This window comes from Gopherus flavomarginatus, chromosome 3, assembly GCF_025201925.1.
Source record: "Gopherus flavomarginatus isolate rGopFla2 chromosome 3, rGopFla2.mat.asm, whole genome shotgun sequence".
NCBI classification, from domain to species: Eukaryota; Metazoa; Chordata; order Testudines; family Testudinidae; genus Gopherus; species Gopherus flavomarginatus.
The window spans coordinates 212,407-235,371 of NC_066619.1; the positions used below are offsets into that span (position 1 = coordinate 212,407).

Below are 22,965 nucleotides of genomic sequence, written 5' to 3' on the forward strand. Positions count from 1 at the left end.
TCCAGGTTAGTGTCCTCAGAGTGCCAGAGAGCCGAGCAGCACAGCCCCAGCCTCCCTGGGCTGTGCCACCCGGCCCAACCCCCGGCCAGCATGCCTTGACTGCCCTGGGCCATGCCGGCCGGCCCAACGCCCAGCTGACCAGCCTCCCTGCCCCAAAGGTGCCCACCCCCACAGCCAAGCTGCCAGCGCTGGGCGGGTGGCCGGAGTGTCCCCAGCCCCAGGCAGGCGGTACAACCGGAGTGGCCCTAGCCCCAGGCGGGCTGTACAACTGGAGTGGCCCCAGCCCTGGGCAGGTGGCTCTGGCCTCTGCCACAAAGGGATGAGCCTTCCAGCAGGCAGGATGGGGCCTGGAGGTGGAGCGTGGGTGGGAACATGTCAGGCTGTTTGTGAAGGTACAGTCTTCCATGTCTACGATACCTGCTGCCCATGAATGAAGTAATATCTGTTATTGGTATTAATATCTGTTGGCAAAAGAAGCAAGCTTTCAATTAATTTTAAGCTGACACAGAGGTAATGTACTCAGAGTGTCACAGCTAACTACAAGTTGGAACAGATAAGGAGTTAACATGTTGGAAAAGGCCATTCAAAATGAAGTGGCCAGTTGACACCTCTGCAGTCCTAGGACAGAGAAGGGTGAGTGGGTACAGATTGTTGTAATGAGCCAAAAATCAGGAAATTCTTTGGCATACTGAGCTGCTGACCTGTGTCACTGCCTCCAACTAGCATTCCCTGTCCGTGCTGATGGAGCGAATGTACTCTGCTAACCCCCACTTTGTGCGCTGCATCAAACCGAACAGCCAGAAGGAACCGGGTGTGGTTGACAGCCAAGTGGTGCTGGAGCAGGTGAGTGAAGGACTCAGCATCCCTTCAACCAGGTCCTGTTAGGAACCAGACCTGTGACAGAGCAGAGGGCTGAATACAGCTGGGACTGGGCAGGACAAACTCCATTGTGAGGGTGGGGTTTGAAGATTGAATGGCTTGAATGAACACTGAAAGCTTATTCTTTCGGCAAGAGGGCCAATGAGGGGGGCAGGGAGCAGAGAAGGCATAGCTCTTTGTCGGATCTCCATCGTTCGGGATTTTTAAGATCAGGTTGGACAAACACCTGTCTGGGATTGTCTAGATAATACTTAGTCCTGCCTTGAGTACAGGAGACTGGACTACATGACCAGGTCCCTTCCAGTTCTATGATCCTATACAGGACAAGCTGAGTCTCTTGATTGGTACAATCAAATGCACCATTATGCTACTGGGAGGAAAGGACATCATGCTTACAAGATGGAGAGCTATTCTGGAAATCAGTGACTCTGAAAAGGACTTAGCGATAAGGGTAGATAACCAACTGAGCTTGAGCATCAACTGCAGTGCCTTGCCTAGGAAGGCTAACGTGAATATTGGACATATATGTACAGGGGATTAGTGAGCAGGAGTAGGGAGGTGGTATTTCTATTTTATAATACATTGTTGAGACCATTACTGAATAAATAAAATTGAATTTTATCAAGTAGCATCTGAAACATGTCTTTTGCGAATACAACTCCCCCCCCCAACAACATCCACATAATACATGTAATACATTAAAATAACAGTCAGAGCCTAATAAATATTCTCTTCTTTGGCACAATGCTAAAAGTGCAAAAATTGCAACTGATTTGATCACTACTTGGGACTGAGAAAAAAGCTAATCATTATCTTTTGGGGTGGTGACAAATTCTTTTTGATACAAAAGAGATAAAAACGAGCATGCTTTCAGCAGCTGGAATATTCTACAGTCCAGAAGATACTGAGGTAGATCTTCCAACACTCCAGATGTACGTGGGGAAAAGATAAGATGTGAAGGAACTTTTCCATGTCTGCTTTACAGGACAACAGTTTCCGTGGTTTGGAATGTTAACTGAGTATATGCCTTACATAAATATAGGTTTGATTTAAAAACATGAGCTATCTTCAAAGTAGAAAACCGAAAGGCAAACTTAGAATCGTGAATCATAGCCAGATTTTCTTCGTAGTGTCTGTCATTATCTGTTTGAATAGTTGATTACGCTGATTAAAATATATCAACAGTAAGAGAAAAACCCAACCTATCTATAATAAATTGAAAGGTCTTATACCATGGAAATAAGGAGTGTGCAGGTTGTTCCTCCATCTCCTGAAGGTGAAGGCAGGGCCATCTATAATCTGGAAGAGCACAAATCTTAAACCAAAATTTAAGAAAAGCAGTACAGGCTCTACTACTTAAGAAAGAACACCTACCTCAGCATATAAAAATTGAAAGTCTCCTCAGAAAATTATTCTGAACAATCGCTAAGGCTGAAATATGCCCCTATGCCACACTTTGGCCCCATAGACCATCCGTGATCTTATTTTAGCATTAAAAATTCTTAGTGCTGGGCAACTCTGTTCTCACTGTATGAGCAGGTAAATCAGAGCATCCCTTGAGCAGAGCCATTTTGTTTTAAAGAATTGTAGGACTGAAAGGGACCTCAGGAGGTCTAGTCTATTCCCCTGCTCTCATGGGAGGATCAATCATTATCTAGACCATCCCTGAGAGGTGTCTGTCCAACCTACTCTTAAAAATCTCCAATGACGGAGCTTCCACAACCTCAGGAGGCAATTTATTTCAGTGCTTAATTACCCTGACCATTAGGATGTTTTCCTTAATGTCCAACCTAAACTGCCCATGCTGCAATTTAAGCCCATTGCTTCTTGTCCTATCCTCAGAGGTTAACGAGAACAATTTTTCTTCCTCCACCTTGTAACAATCTTTTATGTGCTGAAAACTGTTGTCATGTTCTCCCTCAGTCTTCCCTTCTCCAGACTAAACAAAGCCAATGTTTTTAATCTTCTTTCAGAGGTCGTGTTTTCTAGACCTTTTATCATTTTTGTTCTTCTCTGGATTTTCTCCAGTTTGTCCACATCTTTCCTGAAATGTGGCACCCAGAACTGGACACAATATTTCAGCTGAGACCTAATCATTGTGGAATAGACGGACTTGTGTCTTGCTTACAACACTCCTGCGAATACATCTCAGAATGATGTTCGCTTTTTTTGCAAAAATGTTACACTGTTGACTCATATTTAGCTTGTAATCCATGGTGACCCCCAGATCCCTTTCTGCAGTACTCCTTCCTAGGCAGTGATTTCCCATTTTGTATGTGTGCAACTGGTTGTTCCTTCCTAAGTAGAGTACTTTGCATTTGTCCTTATTGAGTTTCCTCCTACTTACTTCAGACCATTTCTTCAGTTTGTCCAGATCATTTTGAATTTTAATCCTATCCTCCAAAGTACTTGCAACCCCTCTCAGCTTGGTGTCATCCGCAAACTTTATTAATGTACACTCTGTGCCATTATCTATATCATTGATGAAGATATTGAACGGAACTGGACCCAGAACCAATCCCTGCAGGACCCCACTCGATATGCTCTTCCAGCTTGACTGTGAACCACTGATAACTACTGTCTGGGAACAGTTTTCCAACCGGTTATGCACCCATCTTATGGTAGTTCCATCTAGCTTATAGTTCCCTAGTTTGTTTATGAGAAGGTCATGTGAGACAGTATCAAAAGCCTTACTAAAGTCAAGATATACCCTATACTGCTTCTCCCCATCCACAAAGCTTGTTACCCTGTCAAAGAAAGCAATTAGGTTGGTTTGACATGATTTATAATATATGGAGATATGCCTATCTCATAGAACTGGAAGGGACCCCAAAAGGTCATCGAGTCCAGCTCCCTGCCTTCACTAGCAGGACCAAGTACTGATTTTGCCCCAGATCCCTAAGTGTTCCCCCTCAAGGGATTGAACTCATAACCCTGGATTTAGCAGGCCAATGCTCAAACCACTGAGCTATCCCTCCCCTCTTGTTCTTGACAAATCCATGCTGACTGTTACTTATTACCTTACTACCTTAAGACCATAAGAATGGCCATACTGGATCAGACTAGAGATCCATCTAGCCCAGTGTCCTGTCTTCCAACAGTGGCCAATGCCAGGTACCCCACAGTGAATGAACAGAACATGTAATCACCAAGTGAACCAACCCTGTTGCCCATTCCCAGCTTCTGGCAAACAGAAGCTAGGGACACCATCCCTGCCCATCCTGGCTAATAGCCATTGGTGGACCTATCCTCCATGAAAGCAGCATACAATTGAGTATCCTTAACCACAGGTTATTTATAAATCATACAAGATAAAGTAAAACAGTTATTAGTTGTGGCTATACCAGCCCTAAAACGGGACTGCTTTTTTGTGTAATGAATTAGCCTCTAAAGCTCATATTTCAAGTTTAGACAACAAAAAGCTAGAATAAATTTTCCCTGCCACATCTATCAGACTACTAGGTCTGTAAGAAACAGGATTCTTTCTATTCCTGTTTTTAAAATAAAATAGGAACTACAGTACTGTTTCATTCCAATTAGACAGAATCAATTAAGTATGATTAACGACAGTAAATAATTTAGCCAACACCACCAATTAAGATTCTCCTAAAAACTTTCAGCAGGGAGAAGAATCTTCCCCTGAAGCTTTTTTCTGTTATTGGACTAAAATATACTATACTTCACTGTTCTTTACTGGAGACTAGAGAGGTAAATCAGACAGAGGATTCCTCATTGCATCAACTATAGTAAAATTATATTTGAAAAAAACTGGTTTGGGGGAAATCAAAGACCTGGCCAAAATATACTATCCAGGCTTTGTCATTAATATAGTGTCTCTACCGGTGCCTGAGGCTACCATCTCATTAAACATGGAAGAATTTTTAGATCTAGCTGCTGCTTCAAAATCCTTCCACAGATATCGAAGATACTCTTATTTTTTGTGAATAAGTCTTTATATCTTCTCCTGGAAGCTACTAAAATTCTTAAGTAAATCAGGAGAGGAATTGCATCTTACCCTGTTAGTTATGTGTGCTAACGCAGACTTTTTCTTCACACAGTCTGCCTCAAATCAAGTGTGTTTATCTTTGAGAGCATTTTTAGAATAGCTAAAACCAAAATCAGTTTGTTTAAAACAAGAGTTCCCAAACTTTTGCTGGCATGACCCCATTTTAATAAATTATTTTTTCCCAGGACCCCAGATAGCATAGAGGAGGCCGTTTAGAAGATTAAAGTGGTGTCCTCTGCACAGCGTTACATCACATGCACTATATGTGTGAGGTCAAGTCACAATAGAGAACACCAATTTACTCTACAAAATGACTTCATACACACAGCATGACCTCATACCTCTGGTGCATGTGAGGTCACGCTGTGCAGAGAATGCCATTTTGTAGAGCAAAATGGTGTCCTCCATGCATCATGACCCTGCACACACTGTACATGCTAGAGCATGCTGTGCAGAGCAAAATGATGTTTGCCACGCATTATGGATTGCTGCGACCCATAGTTTGGGAACTGCTAGTTTACAAACAAGTGATTGTTAGGACTTTACCAACAACAAATGTGATTGACAAATTTGAGAGGAATTTTTGGACTAAATAATTTATCTCGGAGGCTGGATTTCTCAGAGTCCTCTGATCTCCTAGATAATTTGTCACAAATGTCAGGGGCTCTTTCTAGTCTTTTACAACCATGTTGTTCCCAAGGGGTAATTAAGACATCCTCAACCATTGGAAACAAAACTCTCTTCAGAAAGGGCACATTGGGCATAATTATAAAGAGAGGTTGATTGCTATCTGGGCAAGAAAGTATAGAGAAATCCCTATAGAAGGGCCAATTAATTATAGGAATAATATAATCAAGACTCTACTACTAGTCAATGAAATAAAGGTAAAATGTTCTTCTTTCCCCCAAACTTCTTCAATTTATAGTTATTAAACATATCTAATAATGCCTTTAAATTTTGTCCAGAGATGTTAAGACCTGATCTCTAGAATTTTGAGGGGGAAGTTCAAAAATCTCCTCAATGTTTTCTTTATTCAGTGTTTAAAAATCTTCCAAAATAATTAGATGAGCCATTGAGAATTGAAGACTTATCATATCAATTTGCCCATCCAGACATGCCAACAATGACTCAGAATAAAATGGGGAACTTATGGAGGGAAAATAACATTTAATACTAAAATTTGAAGATCAAGAAAAAAAATTAATACAGCCTGAATGCCCTGACATTTTGATTCCAAAGGTAAAATCTGGGCTTTCAGGTGGAAGGAAACCAAGGAGGCAAGTACTCCTGATATATGATCCCTTTTAGACAAATGGCTTCCTCCATGGAGAGAAAATTCAAAATCAGGAAAGACTATGATTTCAGACTCAGCTAACTACATTTCTTGTTTTGTTTTTTTCTTTTTAAAGTTTTAAAAATTAAAAAAAAAACCCTCTGTCATTCATCTTATTTTTATACCCGGGAAAATTCCAGGTAAATTATTCTGGCAAAAGCTGTCCCTAGGTGGAGGGAAAGAAATTGGAGAATCTAATCAAATAGGCGACATTGGCCCAACAGCCTAATTGTAAGAATTTTGTGTAATCTCCAAATATCACATTTTTCTGTTGAGAAATCCGCTTGGAAGATAGTAAATATAAGGGGTGAGAATCTTCTTGGACTTCTGTCTCAAGACTCCCATAAAAAATAGTACCATTTCAGAGAAGGGGAATGGTAAAACTAGTAGAAGAGACTGACGGTTCAAATTTAGGTGATCCTGTTAAATTAGTAGCACAAAAAGTTGTAGAATGAATCTGAGGACGTGTTGATGTAAAATCCTGAGATATATTCTCTTAAGATAAAGGATAGGAACCAGCCTCTTCTTTTAGACACAAATAATTATACCTTAGAGCCTTACTCTGTAGGATATTCCCAAATAAAATATCTGCTCTAGAGATGAGGACACTTTGGCACTTTAGCTGTTTGCTCATCTTCCAAATTCTAGAAACTATATGGCAATAAAAAAAATTCCACCTCTCATGCATATTGTGAGACTAAAGGTTCAACAAAGTTAGAAAGTAAATAAAAACAAATCTTATCAGCCAATACTGATTTAAATGGATAGCTGTAAGGGACTATCTGAATATACTCCCCTCAAAAAACTAAAAACTCAGTGGTCCATTTCGGTTAAATATGAGAGGGCCAAATTTTCAGCATTTTCTTAGACCCTAAGGTATTTGAAAGATTTCTAAGAAAGGGAGAATTATCCCTTGAAATATTTAAATCAGAAGATGGTAAACCAAGAAGAGAAGTATCAGAGGGGTAGCCGTGTTAGTCTGGATCTGTAAAAAGCAACAGAGAGTCCTGTGGGACCTTAAAGACTAACAGATGTTTTGGAGCATAAGCTTTCGTGGGTGAATACCCACTTTGTCAGATGCATGTAATAGAAATTTCCAGAGGCAGGTATAAATATGCAGGCAAGAATCAGTCTGGAGATAACGAGATTAGTTCAATCAGGGAGGGTGAGGCCCTCTTCTAGCAGTTAAGATGTGAACACCAAGGGAAGAGAAACTGCTTTTGTAGTTGGCTAGCCATTCACCATCTTTGTTTAATTCTGTACGTGAACGCAAGAAACCTGGGAAACAAGCAGGCAGAATTGGACGTTCTGGCACAATCAAGGAATTATAATGTGATTGGAATAACAGAGACTTGGTGGGGCAGTTCACATGACTGGAGCAGTGTCATGGGGGTGTTGAGAGTCTTTGGGTTAAGATTAGAGGTGAGAGCAACAAAGGTGGTGTCATGGTGGGCATCTGCAATAGACCACTAGACCAGGAGGATGAGGTAGATGAGGCTTTCTTCGGACAACTAACAGATGTTTCCAGATCAAAGGTCCTGGTTCTCATGGGGGCTCCAATCACCCCGACATCTGCTGGGAGAGCAATACAGCAATGCATAGACAATCCAGGAAGTTTTTGGAGAGTGTTGGGGACAACTTCCTGATGCAAGTGCTGGAAGAACCAACTAGGGGCCGTGCGTCTCTTGATCTGCTGCTGCTCACAAACGGAATAATTGGTAGGGGAAGTAGAAGTGGGTGGCAACCTGGGCAGCAGTGACCATGAGAGGGTCGAGTTGAGGATCCTAACAAAATGAAGAAAGGAGAGCAGTAGACTATGGACCCTGGACTTCAGAAAAGCATACTTTGACTCCCTCAGGGAACTGATGGGCAGGATCATTTTTACATTATTTTTATTTATTATTATCCCCTGGGAGGCTAATATGAAGGGGAAAGAAGTCCAAGAGAGCTGGATGTATTTTAAAGAAGTCTCATTGAGAGCGCAGGAACAAACCATCCCGATGTGTAGAAAGAATATCAAATATGGCAGGCAACCAGCTTGGCTTAACAATGAAATCTTCGATGAGCTTAAACTCAAAAAGGAAGCTTACAGGAAGTGGAAAGTTTGACAGATGACTAGGGAGGAGTATAAAAATATTGCTAGAGCATGCAGGGGTGTAATCAGGAAGGCCAAGGCACAACTGGAGTTGCAGCTAGAAAGGGATGTGAAGGGTAACAAGAAGGGTTTCTAGAGGTATGTTAGCAACAAGGTGGTCAGGGAAAGTGTGGGACCCTTACTGAATGTGGGAGGCAACACAGTGACAGATGATGTGAAAAAAGCTGAAGTACTCAATGCTTTTTTTGCCTCAGTCTTCACAGACAAGGTCAGCTCCCAGACTGCTTCATTAGGCAACACAGTGTGGGGAAGAGGTGAGCAGCTCTCAGTGATGAAAGAACAGGTTATGGACTGTTAAAAAAAGCTGGATATGCACAAGTCCATGGATCCAAGGGTGCTGAGGGAGTTGGCTGATCTGATTGCAGCACCATTGGCCATTATCTCTGAAAATTTGTGGTGATCGGGGGAGGCCCCGGACAATTGGAAAAAGGCAAATATGAAAAAAGGAAGAAAGAGAACCTGGGTGTAGTGGGGCAGCTGCCTCACTCCTGGAGAACAGGTGTTTAAAGCAACCAAGCTTGGCTAATTGGGGAAGCAGCCACAGCAGGGGTCACGCCCCAATTATACCACCGCTGGCCCTATAAAAGGTGTGTGAGCCAGGAGTGGAGTCAGTCTCTCTCTTGCTCTGGAGAGGGAAGGACCTGGCTGCCTGGGAACTTAGGGTACAGGAAGTAGAGCGGGGCTAGGGGAAGGTAAGAGGAGCTGGGGAGCTCCGGCCTGGCAAATCCCCGGGCCTTGCTAAAGGCCAAAGCTGGTACAGGGGTTGCAGAGGTGCAGCCCAGGCTTAGTCAGAGGCAGCTGGTCTGATTCCCTTGCCAGTGATGAGTGACTTTTACAGACTGCAGTCTCCCCAGTGAGCGGGGACTAGATGACAACTGGCAGTAGCCACTGAGGCAAGGTGGGTTTAGAGGTTGGGGGTTCCCCTGGGAGGGGAAACCAAGACAGAGTAAGGGGTTATTGCAGAGACAGAACCCTGAGGTAAAGGGGTCCGGGAGGGACACAAGGTGAGCAGCAGGAGAAACACTGGCCTGCAAAGGGCACTCCGTATGCTGGAAAAGAGCTAATTCCCAGATGACCAGTGGGAGGCGCTGCGCTGATGAGTCATCACTTTGCTACATCAGAAAACTACAGACCGATCAGCCCCCAGCAAAATCATGGAGCAGGTCCTCAGGGAATCCATTTTGAAGCACCTGGAGGAGAGGAAGGTAATCAGGAACAGTCAACATGGATTCACCAAGGGAAGTCATGCCTGACCAACCTGATTGCCTTCTATGATGAAATAACTGGCTTTGTGGAAATGGGGAAAACGGTGGATGTGATATATCTTGACTTTAGCAATGTGTTTGATACAGTCTTCCACGGTATTCTTAAGAGCAAGTTAAAGTAGTATGGATTGGATGAATGGACTATAAGGTGGATAGAGAGCTGACTAGATTTTCGAACTCAACAGCTAGTGATCAACGGCTCAATGTCTAGTTGGCAGCCAGTGTCAAGCGGAGTGTCCCAGGGGTTGGTCCTGGGGCTGGTTTTGTTCAACATCTTTATTGATCTAATAGACAAAAAGGCATAACATGATCCAGTGAGAACCTCCTCTTATTGCCTTTGATGTCCTCTGCTAGGTATAACTCATTTGGTGCCTTAGCCTTTCTGATTTTGTTCTTACATGCTTATATTATTATTTTGTTCTCCTCCTTAGCAGTTCATCCATGTTTCTGCTTTTTGTAGGATTATTTTTTTATTGTCAGGTCATTCATTCAAGAGCTCCTGATGGAGCCACTTTGGTTTCTTCCTATTCTTCACATTGGGATAGTTGGCAGTTGTGTCTTTAATATTGTCTCCTTGAGAAAACGCCAGCTCTCCTGATCTTCTATATTCCTTAGATTTTCTTCCCATGGACCTTACCCTACCACTTTTCTGAATTTGTTGATGTCTGGTTTTTTGAAGTCTATTGTCCTTATTCAGCTGCTCTCACTTCTTCCTTTCTTTCAAATCATGACATCTATGATTTCATGTTCACTTTCCCCCAGTTTCCTTCCACCTTCAGATTCTCAGTCAGTTCCTCCCTGTTGGTCAAAATGAAATCTGAAAAGGCTGACCCACCTGGTTATTTTCTTCACTTTCTGAAACAAATTTGTCCCCAGTACATTCCAAGAACTTATTGGAAATTTTGTTTTGCTGTATGACTTTTCCAACAGATGTCTCTAGATCAACGAGGAGCTATGGGTCTGGTTACAGGAATTTCTGTTTGAACTTCTTTGACCTATGCTGTGCAGGAGGCCAGACTTAGATGATCATAATGGTCCCTTCTGTCTGTTAAATCTGTTAATCTCTTTTTGAACCTTATTGTGCTCTCACCTCAGCTCAGGTACAATGGATTGCTGGAGACCACCCGGATTCGGCGAAATGGCTTTTCCTGGAGACCCTCTTTTGAGGAATTTGCAGAAAGGTTTGTTAAAATCATGAAATGTTGTTTGATGAAGGTTGGAAGAGAAGTGATTCCAATAATGGGGTGAGGGAATTGCCAGTCTGATCAACAGTGAATGAAATTACCTGATTAAAAAGTGTGAAAAGGACCTAAGACAGTGAATATGGTATGTGTGGGGCAGGGGGAGGAAGTGGACGGGTACTGATTTGTGGTCATCCTTCCTGTAATGGGAACACTGGATCAGCTCAGGGCATCAGAGATTTATCTCTCCCTTGTTGTTATGTTTGGTTTATTTCTCACAGATACCGAATTCTCCTAATTAAACCAGATGTCCCGCTCACACGGGAAAGGTAAGAACCTTCCTCTCTGCCCCCTATAGTCATGAGTAAAGAACAACACAGGAAATTTCTGAAGAGCAAAATTTGCTAAACCAACTTGATTGCTGTTGTGAAGAATTGCAAACTGAATAGGTGAAGGGAGTAGTGTGGGAAGGGATCTTGCAATCAAGGGACTATAAGTACCTACACAAAGTGATTTGGAGTTTGGTAAAAGCATTTGATACAGTGATGTGTGGAACCTTTCTCGCTCAAATAATTCACAGTGGCTTGGATAGAAACTTTGGTCACATAGCGGAGAGAGACTCAGCTGAAGAAGGAAAGTGATAATGGGGTGGTGTCCAGCTTTGGTCGGTCTCTCTTTTCCTCTCCTCCCCAAGTTCTTTATTGGGTGTGTGTGTGGGTGTGTGTGCGCGCGCTGCTTTCTTGCTTCCTACTCTGTGTACTTACTGGGCCAGTTACTGTGTTTGTGCATGTATAACATTGAGTGTGTGCATCTACTCAGTGTCTGCTGTTAGTTATCTGCCATTCAGACTGTTATGTTTTGTTCAGACTTAACTGATTCATGGTTATTACATGTTTTGTTTGACAACTTACCGATGAGTCTTCCTTCATATATAATTTTTTTTTGATGTTTTGGGCTTGCCATTCTGGGGTACATCTATGCATAACATTATGCAATGAGTGTTTCTATTATTTAACTCATGCTGCCTGTACATCCTTCTGCTGTTGAATGGTGATACTTCATTCAGAATTTCTGGAACTATGTGCAGATCATGAAACTCTCCCATGCTGCTAGGTTACCCCAGATGCAGAACTGCTTAGGCTGCTATGGCATTGGTATTTATGATGAACTCCTGGAGCCCAAGTCCTTTTTTGATGTGGCTGTGCAGCATATCAGTGAGTATTTTGACACTGGAGATTTTGTTCTGTTAAAGAGGAAAACAATTTTTTTGAAGCTCATCAGCAGCCTAATGAAACCATATGTGAATTTATTTGTGGCAGTTGACCCAGGACTGTGATTTTGGGGATATTTTTGTGATTGCATAGCCAATGACCACGTCTGTGAATAGTTACTGGTGCAAGATGCTAAACCCTAACTTTTCATGCTGTGGTTACCAAGAGTGAGATATTTGAGGGCAGAGGCTGAAAGAGGTTCTGTGTCTCAGATTGCTGCTACCTTTATGTCTATGCTTAAACTATTAGCTGTTCATTCTGCTTCCATCACCCAGAGTCATACGACACTATATACTCCTGCTCCACAGCCTCAGCAGCGAAAATTGCCTGCTTTTCATTTTCAAGTGTGGTAATACAGATCACTTGGCTAGAACTGCTGAGTGCTGGGCTTGTGGAGAGAGAGGACATTTTAAGTTACTGTGCCATGGTACACTAGTTCATGACAAGAAGAGGCTTGATGTGCATATTAGAGTCATGGAGTCATAGACTTTAAGATCAGAAGGGACCACTAGGATCGTCTAGTTTGACCTCCTGCGCAGTGCAGGCCACAGAATCTCACCCACCCACTCCTGTAATAAATCCATAAGTCTTAGCTATTGAAGTCCTCGAATCATGATTTAAAGACTTCAAGGTGCAGAGAATCCTCCAGCAAGTGACCTGTGCCCCATGGTGCAGAGAAAGGTGAAAACCCCCCAGGGCCTGTGCCAATCTGCCCTGGTGGAAAATTCCTTCCCGACTGCAAATATGGCGATCAGCTAAACCCTGAGCATGTGGGCAGGACTCACCAGCCAGACACCCAGGAAAGAATTCTCTGTAGTAACTCTCATCCCACCCCATCTAACATCCCATGAGAGGCCATTGGGCATATTTACCTCTAATAGTCAAAGATCAATTAATTGCCAAAATTAGCCTATCCCATCATACCATCACCTCCATAAACTTATCAAGCTTAGTCTTGAAGCCAAATATGTCTTTTGCCCCCACTGCTACCCTTGGAAGGCTGTTCCAGAACTTCACTCCTCTGATGGTTAGAAACCTTTGTCTAATTTCAAGTCTAAACTTCTTGATGGCCAGCATGGAAGCTCTTTCATGGAGGTTTTCAAAACGAGGCTGGATAGCCAACTGTCTTGGATGGCTTAGGCACAACAAATCCTGCATCTTGGCAGGGAGTTAGACTAGATGGTCCTTGCAGTCCTTTCTGACCCTGTGGTTCTATGATTCTATATTGGGAATGTAAAGCCACATGAGACCACCTTGTTGCCTTGAATACAATACAGGAACTCCAATGTTGCCTTTAATACAATCTTCTCATGTGGAAAGGCACTGAAACTGGTCTCTCGTGTCATAGAAATTAATGGTACACTGCTGAGGTGCATGGTGGATACAGGTGCTGAAGTTAATGTTCTCCCTTTTGGGTTAGTTCATAATCTAGACATCTGTCCAATTACAGTGGTTATAAAAGCCTGGACTTTGTATTCTTTGCAGACAGTGGGTGAAACTGTGTTTCTGTGCTCTACAAAGGCAAAGCCTTGACTGCAAAGTTTTATCTTGTTAAAGATGCTGCTGTGAATTACATTCCATTATTGTCCTACGATTTGTGCTTACGTTTTGGTATCATGCATGAGCTCTCCCAGGATATCTCACGTGTGATTATGTCAGATAGATTAGAAGGGGATACCCAATGTATCATTCAGAGACACCATGATTTGTTTAACAATGACAGTGTTCCATCCACGGGCTATGCATACTCTCTGCTACTGGATTTGAACACCAAGCCCTTTGCACCCCCTGCACGACATGTACCTCTTGCGCTTGTGGACAAGATCTGAGCAGAACTGCAATGCATGAAAAATGATATAATTTGGGAGGTGGAAGGGCATATGGATTAGAGCTTATCCACAGTGATAGTATACCAGAAGAATGGCGATATTTGACTTCACAGATTTTAGGGCTCTTAATAGATATCAGAAATGTGAGCAGTTTCGGTTGCCAGCCTTCAAAGAGGTGACATGTTGGGTCAGTGGATCCCAGATTTTCTCTGTGTTGGATTACCGATCCAGTTATTGGAATATACCTGAGTCTGGAAGTTTGCTTTCAGCATGCCATTAGGGAGGTACTGCTATCAATGACTCCCTTTTGGTTTAGTCTCTGCTCCTTGGAGTATTTGAGAGTGGTCTCTCAGCTCTTTGGTAATATCCAGGGTGCATGGTGCTATTTGGATGCCATTTTGGTCTTTGACAAGACCCTTCCTGAACATAATGCTTATCTGGACCAGGTGCTAACCCGACTCCAACAAGCTGGCATAAAGTTGAATGTGGCCGGCTGCAGTTTTGCAAAGATGCTGTAGAGTTTCTGTGGCATTCTCTGTCAGCTGATGGTATGAAACTGACAACTGAATGGCTACGAGCTGTTGCTTCACTACTGAAACACACAGATTGTAGTGGTTTACATTCATTCCTTGGCCTAGTGCAATACATAGGTGGTCGTGTTCTGCCCAATTTTAGTACCCTTGCCAAGCTGCTGAGAGATCTAATCCTGGGACGGTTGGTTTGGACTAGAGACAAAACAGATTTTTGAAACAGTGTGCCAGGTTCTCTGTTAAATCCAATCTCATTCTCATTTTGATCCAAGGAAGCCCATAGTGATTCAAATTGATATATGCAATCAGGGTCTGGGCACAGTTCTGTGCCAGGGGGATGGCCAGTTATATACTCATCTCGTACTCTCACCCTGACAGAAGCCAAGTATTCCCAGATTGAGCTAGAGTTCTTGGGGATGGTTTTTGCTATTGTACGCTTCAAAGTCTATTTACTGGGAAAACATTTTACTTTAGAAACTGATTTGCCTATTTTGGGCCTCTATCATAAGTCTCTTGATCTGCTGAGCATGAGGCTGCTGCGGTGGGTGATCAGTTGCAGCACTATGACTGGCTTTCATTTGGTACATTTCAAACAGAGATCTAATTTACTTGCCGATACTCTTTCAAGAAATTCTGCTGGATTGGCACCCTTATGTGCAGAAATAGCAAGGTATGCTTTTTACTGAACAGCTTGGCAGTGGACTTAAGGCAGACTGCTGCTCTTCAAGATGCTGAACTGTGCGAGGTGATGCATGCTGCACAAACGGGTTGGATAGACCCCGTCCCTAAGAGAATTTTGTCTACATCCTACAAAATTTGTGCTGAGCTCACAGTGAAGATATGTGCTACTCAACATATCTTATGCAGAAGAGCATGGGGGATCATCCTAGCATCATTCGACAAGCAGTACTGGATGTGACTCACGAAGGACATTTGGGAGTTATGAAGGTGATTCTGTGTAGTTATGCTTGGGGGCTAGGGCTGCACTCAGACATTGAGCATCATATGAAGGCATATTCAGCCTGCACAGTGCATAGAACTACGGCTCCTCCAGCCCCTTTGATTATGGTAGTCCTAGATAGACCATGGCAGAGAATTGCAATGGATATTACTGGCCCATCGATTGCAGTGCATGGCTACACACTATTGAGTTTTATAGACTGTTACTCACATTACTTCTTTGCATTCATAATTTCAAAGAAGCTCATCTCTTGCATTACTGCTTTATTTGTGATGTTTGCCCTACCAGAGAACCTTCTTTCAGAAAATGGGACTGTGGCAGGTTCCCCTAGAGTGCCACCTGGAACTGGGATACCACCGAGCCTCCCTGACCCACCAGCCTGGACTCCCTTTACACTGTATTGCTGTGACCAGCCTGCCAAGCCCTCTCCCAGGCTCCAGAACACACGCCGGTAGGGACACACCCAGCTGCAGAACATACAAATGCTGTGATCAGCTCTGCATGGGAAGGCTACAGCTAAGGAACAGCCCAGCTACTCAAGTGCACATCCGTCCCCTGGAGTGTAAGCCCAAAATTATACTATCTCACATACACTCATGAAATCTGCCTCCTCCCTTGGTGTGGAGAAGGATATGCAACTTCTGCCCAAGTTACGACTCCCACATACTGGTTTTAGACAAGGCAAAAATAAGTGTATTAACTACAGAAGATATATTTTGAGTGATTATAAGGGATAGCAAACAGATCAAAGCAGATTACCTAGTAAATAAACAAAGCCGTGAACTGAGCTTAACATATTAGATAGGTAGGATATGAATTAGCAAATTCTCATACTCTATGATTCAAGCAGGCTGCAGAGATTCATAAGGGGCCAGCCACACTTGCTTACAGCTTAAAAACCCCAGGTGTTCCTTTCACAGGCTAAAACTCCCCTTTAGCCTGGGTCCAGCACTTCCCCCCAGTTCAGTCCTTGTACCTCAGGTGTTTTTCAGGAGTTGTCTTTGGGCAGGGAGTCAGTGAAAAGTCTCGATGATGTCACTCACCTGCCTTAAATAGCTTTTGCATATGGCAGGAACCCTTTGTCTCCAAGATTTGTTCCCATGCCAGTCAGTGAAAAAACACTGGTATTCCGAGATGGAGTCCAGTACTAGGTGACCTGATCACATGACCCTGTAGGGTGCTAGCAGCCATGAGTCAGAGGCTGTTTACAGCATCCTCAGGAAGGCTCCCGGTGGGAGATAAGCTTTTCCTAAGGTCTATTGTTCTCGCTAATGGTTCATTAACTTGAATGGACCCTTCCCAGCCAGCCATCTAGACTGATTACATATGGAGAACATCCACAAGGCAGAATATAAACACATTTGTAATAGATACATAGACAATATTCCTAACTTCAGATATAAAAATGACACATATATACCAATAGGATAATCTTATTCAGTAAATCATAACCTTTCCAATGATATCTCACATGACCTATCTTTCATAAAATACATTATGATTATGTCATAATCATATTATATTATTACTGTGAAGAATATGGGGTGCAGTGTCACAAGGACATGGTTTGTATCAAGAGAGTTTTGAAGGCTTTCTGATAAGTATTGGTCCAGTACATTATAAATCTGCTGAGTACCATCCCCAAGGAAATGGGATAGTGGAAAGACTGCCGGAACTGTGAAGAAGCATGTAGCTTGCATACTGAAGGAACATTGAGATACATCCTTCCCTATTGCATTGAGTCAGGATTTATATGATATTCAGAGTACACACCATGAAAGTACTGGAGAAACCCTGTTCTATCGGTTCTTCAGCTGACCTATGAGGACTCAACGGGTAGTGATCAATGGCTCCACGTCTAGTTGGCAGCTGATATTGAGCGGAGTGCCCCAAGGGTCAGTCCTGGGGCTGGTTTTGTTCAATATCTTCATTAATGATCTGGAGGCTGGCGTGGACTGCAATCTCAGCAAGTTTGCAGGTGACCCTAAACTGGGAGGCCTGGTGGATACGCTGGAGGGTAGGAGTAGGATATAGAGGGGCCTAGACAAATTGGACCAAAAGAAATCTGATGGAGCTTCAACAAGGACAAGTGCAGAGTCCTGCACTTAGGATGAAAGAATCCCATGTACTGCTACAGGCCTGGAACCGAATGCCTAGGTAGCAGTTCTGCAGAAAAGGACCTACCTAGGGGTTACAGTGGGCAAGAAGCTGGATGTGAATCAGCAGTGTGCCCTTGTTGCCGAAAAGGCTAATGGCATTTTGGGCTGTATAAGTAGGAGCATTGCCACCAGATTAAGGAACGTGATCATTTCCCTTTATTCGAGATTGGTGAGGCCTCATCCGGAGTACTGTGTCCAGTTTTGGGCCCCATACTACAAGAAGGATGTGGAAAAATTGGAAAGAGTCCAGCGGAGGGCAGCAAAAATGATCAGGGGGCTGGAGCACATGACTTATGAGGAGAGGCTGAAGGAACTGAGATTGTTTAGTCTGCAGAAGAGAAGAGTGAGGGGGGGTTTGATAGCAGCCTTCAGCTGCCTGAAATGGGGTTCCAAAGCAGATGGAGCTTGTCTGTTCTCAGTGGTGGCAGGTGACAGAACAAGGAGTAATGGTCTCAAGTTGCAGTGGGGTAGGTCTAGGTTGGATATTAGGAAACTATTTCACTAGGAGGGTGGTGGCACTGGAATGGGTTCCCTAGGGAGATGGTGGAATCTCCTTCCTTAGAGGTTTTAAAGGCCCAACTTGACAAAGCCCTGGCTGGGATGATTTAGTTGAGATTGGTCCTGCTTTGAGCAGGGGGTTGGACTAGATACCTCCTGAGGTCCCTTTCAACCCTGATATTCTAGGATTCTATGACCAAGTTGTCTATGCTGACAGGAAAGGTTCATCCCACCCCTTTGCCATCCCCAAAGCTGATTGATATGACTAGAAAATATGTGCGTTTCAACAGGTGTGTCCATGCAAGACTCCATGAGTTCTTTCCTGGACAAACAGTGTATGTTAGACTAGGATTTGGAAGAGTTTTCAATAGCAGAGATGTGATCTTCCTGGCTGCAGGATACGGAACATGATGAGTACATTTACCACAGACAGAACATGTTGTTAACCAGCAAGATGTTCTGCACACTGAAAGGGGAATAGAGAGGGAAGAGGACGCTCTTTCTGCGTATCATGGGGTCGTGCACAGTTGTGGAAGTGGCGCCACAGTAACAGCATCCACCTCCTGAGCTGAATCAGAGGTATGATTTATGGCTCTGGGATTACCTGGTGCCTCTAGCAAAGTACAGCTGAACTTTTGGGGGGAAGAGTAGGAAATTGTGATGTGGTGTGTATGTTGCCTTTTTGTTTCCTCTTCCTGTTCATTTCCTAGTTCTGGCTCCTTGAACTCAGTGATCAGAGGGGTGTGTGGGGGTGTGTGTGTGTGGTTATTTAGGGTCTGCTGCTACTAATCTGCCTTTCAGACTGCCATGTTTTGTTCAGATTGTTGCTGACTTAACCGTTCATGTTTATTACATTTTGATTGACAACTTGCTTAGGTGTCATGCTTTTGTTTTGTTTTGTTTTTTTGGTGCCATTCTGGGGTGCTTTTGAATCTTATATCTGGGAAAAGGAGTATGCTTTATTGATTATAATGTTTTTATTGAGTGCCCCAAAGTGTCTTGGATATCTCCCAGGTTTAGAGAGAAAATGTAGTCCCTGCCCTGAGAGTTTAAAGTCAAAACAGGCAAAACATACCAAGGATGTGGGAAGAGGAAGTGGCACCCATCAGTGTCTCTTGATGGGATGTCATTCCGTAATTTTTTTGCTGTAAACCAACCCTTTCTGCCCACTCTGTCCTAGCTGCCCCTGCCTGCTGCCCCATGTGAAACAGACCCTTCTCCCACCCTGCCTGCTCCACCACATAAAACAATGGCTCATTGCAAAGGTGTGAAACACCCAGCTAGTCGGAGCCCTCTAATTCAGTCTGGGACAAGAGGAGACCAGGAAATGAGCACCTCCCTACCCTGAAGTCTGGGAGCAAGTTACTCCTTCATCCCTTGTGAAATCTGTTAATGAAACATACAGATATTGCTAAATTAAGAGGAATTGCAAACTCCAGTGAGGATAGAGATGATACAAAGGCTCCAGAGGGGGAGATGAGCAGGTAATACAGCATGTTTCCATCTAGAAACATGCACATTACTGCATGTGAGAGAGAAGTAACTTGAAAGATAGATGTTTACACAGCAGGCACTGACTGGAAGAGACTGAGGAGAGGTACATATTCATTAATGATCTGGAAAAGGGGATGAACAGTGAAGTGGCAAAGTTTGCAGCTGATACAAAATTACTCAACGTAGCTAAGCTGACTGCAATGAGTTACAGAGAAATCGCATAAAAGCTGGTGACTGGACAACAAAATGGCAGATGAAATTCAACATTGATAAGTGCAAAGTAATCTACATTGGAAAAAATAATCCCAACTATGCTTACAGAATGATGGATTTAAGATTAGCTGTTACCCCTGAAGAAAGAGATCTTGGAGTCACTGTGGATTGTTCTCAGAAAACTTCTGCACTGTGTGTAGCGGCAGGGGTCAAAATGGTTAACAGTATGTTAGGAACTATTAGGAAAGGGATAGAAAATATCCTCATGCCTCTACATAAATCCATGATGTGCCCACTCCTGTCTTACTGTGTCCAGTTCTGGTTGCACTATCTTGAAAAGATTTAGAGAAGGGCAACAAAGATGATCAAGGGTATGGAGCAGCTTCCAAACAAGGAGAGACTAAAAGATTAGATCTTTCAGCATAGAAAAGAGACGACTAAGGGGGGATACAATAGAGGTCTATAAAGTCATGAATGAGTGGAAAAAATGATTAGAGAAAGTTTATTTACCCTTTAACACAATACAAAAATCAGGGGTCACCAATGAAATTAATAAGGGGCAGATATAATACAAAAAAGAGGAAGTACTTTTCCACACAGTGCACAGTTAGCCTGTGGAACTCATTGTCATGGAATGTTATGATGACCAAAAGTATAACTGGGTTAAAAAAAGAACTGGATAAGTTCATGGGGGTTAGGCCCATGAAATGCTATATTAGACAAGATGATCAGGGATGCAGCCCTATGCTCAGAGCGACCTCTGACTACTAGAAGCTGGAAGTGGAGTGCAGGGGTGGATCACTCCATAAATGACTTGTTCTGTACACTCCTGTCATAAACAGATAGCTAAGGGTTAATGTCTCTTACACCTGGAAAGAATAATCTGAAACACCTGACCAGAGGACCAATCAGGAAACAATACTTTTTCAAATCTGGGTGGAGGGTTTTTTGTGTATGAGTCCTTTGTTCTTGGTCTTCTGCCTGTACTCTCTCGGCTATGAGGAGTGAATTTTTCTATTTCCTGCTTTCTAATATTCTGTTTCCAAGTTGTGAGTACAAAGATGGTTTGTTGTTTTGTATTTACATGTCTATAGTTGCTGGAGTGCTTTGAATTGTATTCTTTTTGAATAAGGCTGTTTATTCAATATTCTTTTAAGCAATTGACACTGTATTGGTCACCTTAATACAGAGAGACCATTTGTATGTATTTTTCTTTCTTTTTACATAAAGCTTTCTTTTTAAGACCTGTTGGAGTTTTCTTTAGTGGGGAACTCCAGGGAATTGAGTCTGTGCTCACCAGGGAATTGGTGGGAGGAAGAAGTCAGGGGGAAATCTGTGTGTGTTAGATTTACTAGCCTGACTTTGCATTCCCTCTGGGTGAAGGGGGAAGAGAGATTAGCTCTCGGTACTTCTGTTTTCCAAGGCTGGAAACGGGGAGGGTGGAATCCCTCTGTTTAGATTCACGGAGCTTGTTTCTGTGTATCTCTCCAGGAACACCTGGAGGGGGGAAGGGAAAAGGTTTATTTCCCTTTGTTGTGAGACTCAAGGGATTTGGGTCTTGGGGTCCCCAGGGAAGGTTTGGGGGGACCAGAGTGCCCCAAAACACTCTAATTTTTTGGGTGGTGGCAGCTTTACCAGGTCCAAGCTGGTAACTAAGCTTGGAGGTTTTCATGCTAACCCCCATATTTTGGACGCTAAGGTCCAAATCTGGGACTAAGTTCATGGGGGTTAGGCCCATGAAATGCTATATTAGACAAGATGATCAGGGATGCAGCCCTATGCTCAGAGCGACCTCTGACTACTAGAAGCTGGAAGTGGAGTGCAGGGGTGGATCACTCCATAAATGACTTGTTTTGTACACTCCCCATGAAGCTTTGGTGTGGGTCAGATACTGGGCAAGCTGGACCATGGTCTGAACCGGTATGGAACCAGCTCTTACCCCTTGGACATAGGTTTGCCCTGCAAAATGGCAGCAAGGAGTATCTATGTGACTTTAATGGCAGCATTTGCAGAGCGGGAAGGGAAGAGTTCCTCTCTATGCCATATCTGGAGTAATCCATTCAGATACAAATGTATGAAGAATGTAAATGCCACAGAGGGGGAGAAATTATTTAAGGTTGCTCAAGGAATGTAACTAGGTGTAGTTAGATGAAACTGAGGGCTTGTACACACTAATGCTTACTTCAGTATAACTTAAGTTGCTCAAGGGTGTGGAAACCCACCCCCCTGAATGATGTAAGTTATATCCATCAATGTCATAGAGTGTCTGCCCTAGCATGCTACAACAGTGCAGTGCATCGGCCCTAGCGATTTTAGTGTAGACTAGCCCTTTGATCATATAATGTGTAGTTGTTGTGCTCTACCCAGATTCATGTTCTGCCCCTATCCACTGGGATTTGAGCACATCTCAGAACTAGGAAATTCAACAAGGAAAAAACTTCTTACAATGAGATCTTTATCTGTGGGAATCTCCCCCAAGAGGAAGATCCAGGAGCCTAGTCACTGGGGGAATCACCCTCCTGAGGCAAGGGCTGGGTACGCGTGTGCTAACAAGCCCCACCATAACCCCTGCGCCAGCTGTGACTCTGTGAGGTCTACCACTTGGGAGCTAGCTTTCACAAGGGGCGCATTGCAGTACAAAGAGTTGCCTGTCTCTGGCTACACTAAGTAAAACGGGACTTTTTTACTAATTGTTTTTTCTCCTCCTTTCTTAGCTGCTTGGAGATTTTGCAGAGTACAGAGCTGAAAGACTGGAGATGTGGGTAGGTGTGGGCTGCTGCACATGGGTCTGGACTGAGCACGATGGGTCTGAGCTGTATCATGCACGTATGTGGAGTGGGAACTAGCTCTCTGCAGTAACTGTCACCTTTTATGTACGAGGGGCCTGTTCTAGTGATGGGATGGGGTCTGAAATGAGTCTTATATCTTACTATTGCCTTGGCATTCTCTCCCATCCCCACAGGAAGTCTCGCCTCTTTTTTAAGTACTGGCACCAGGAGCTGCTGGCAAAGAGCATGGACCTCTTGGAAAATGCAGCAATAATCATCCAGAAGAGTGAGTATTGTGGCAGGAGGGTCTCCTCCAACCCAGAGTACATATCAGGGCAGGGAGAACAGACAGAAGTCCTTCCCCAACCCCTCTCTCATCCCAGAATATCCCTTGATAGCATTGCAGGGCATTGGAGATGGAAA

General features: G+C 43.4%; 1 protein-coding gene across 4 annotated transcripts in view; it reads left to right on the plus strand.

Moving 5' to 3' along the window:
• Nucleotides 1–22,965, plus strand: part of LOC127046482 (unconventional myosin-VIIa-like) — a 128,895-nt gene that overhangs the window by 77,898 nt on the left and 28,032 nt on the right. For all 4 annotated transcript variants that reach the window (XM_050943555.1, XM_050943556.1, XM_050943558.1 and 1 more), the window contains 5 exons: nt 724–843; nt 10,734–10,819; nt 11,101–11,148; nt 22,489–22,536; nt 22,737–22,828. In XM_050943555.1, coding sequence (XP_050799512.1) covers nt 724–843; nt 10,734–10,819; nt 11,101–11,148; nt 22,489–22,536; nt 22,737–22,828 — 394 coding nt within the window. The remainder of the gene's footprint in view (nt 1–723; nt 844–10,733; nt 10,820–11,100; nt 11,149–22,488; nt 22,537–22,736; nt 22,829–22,965) is intronic.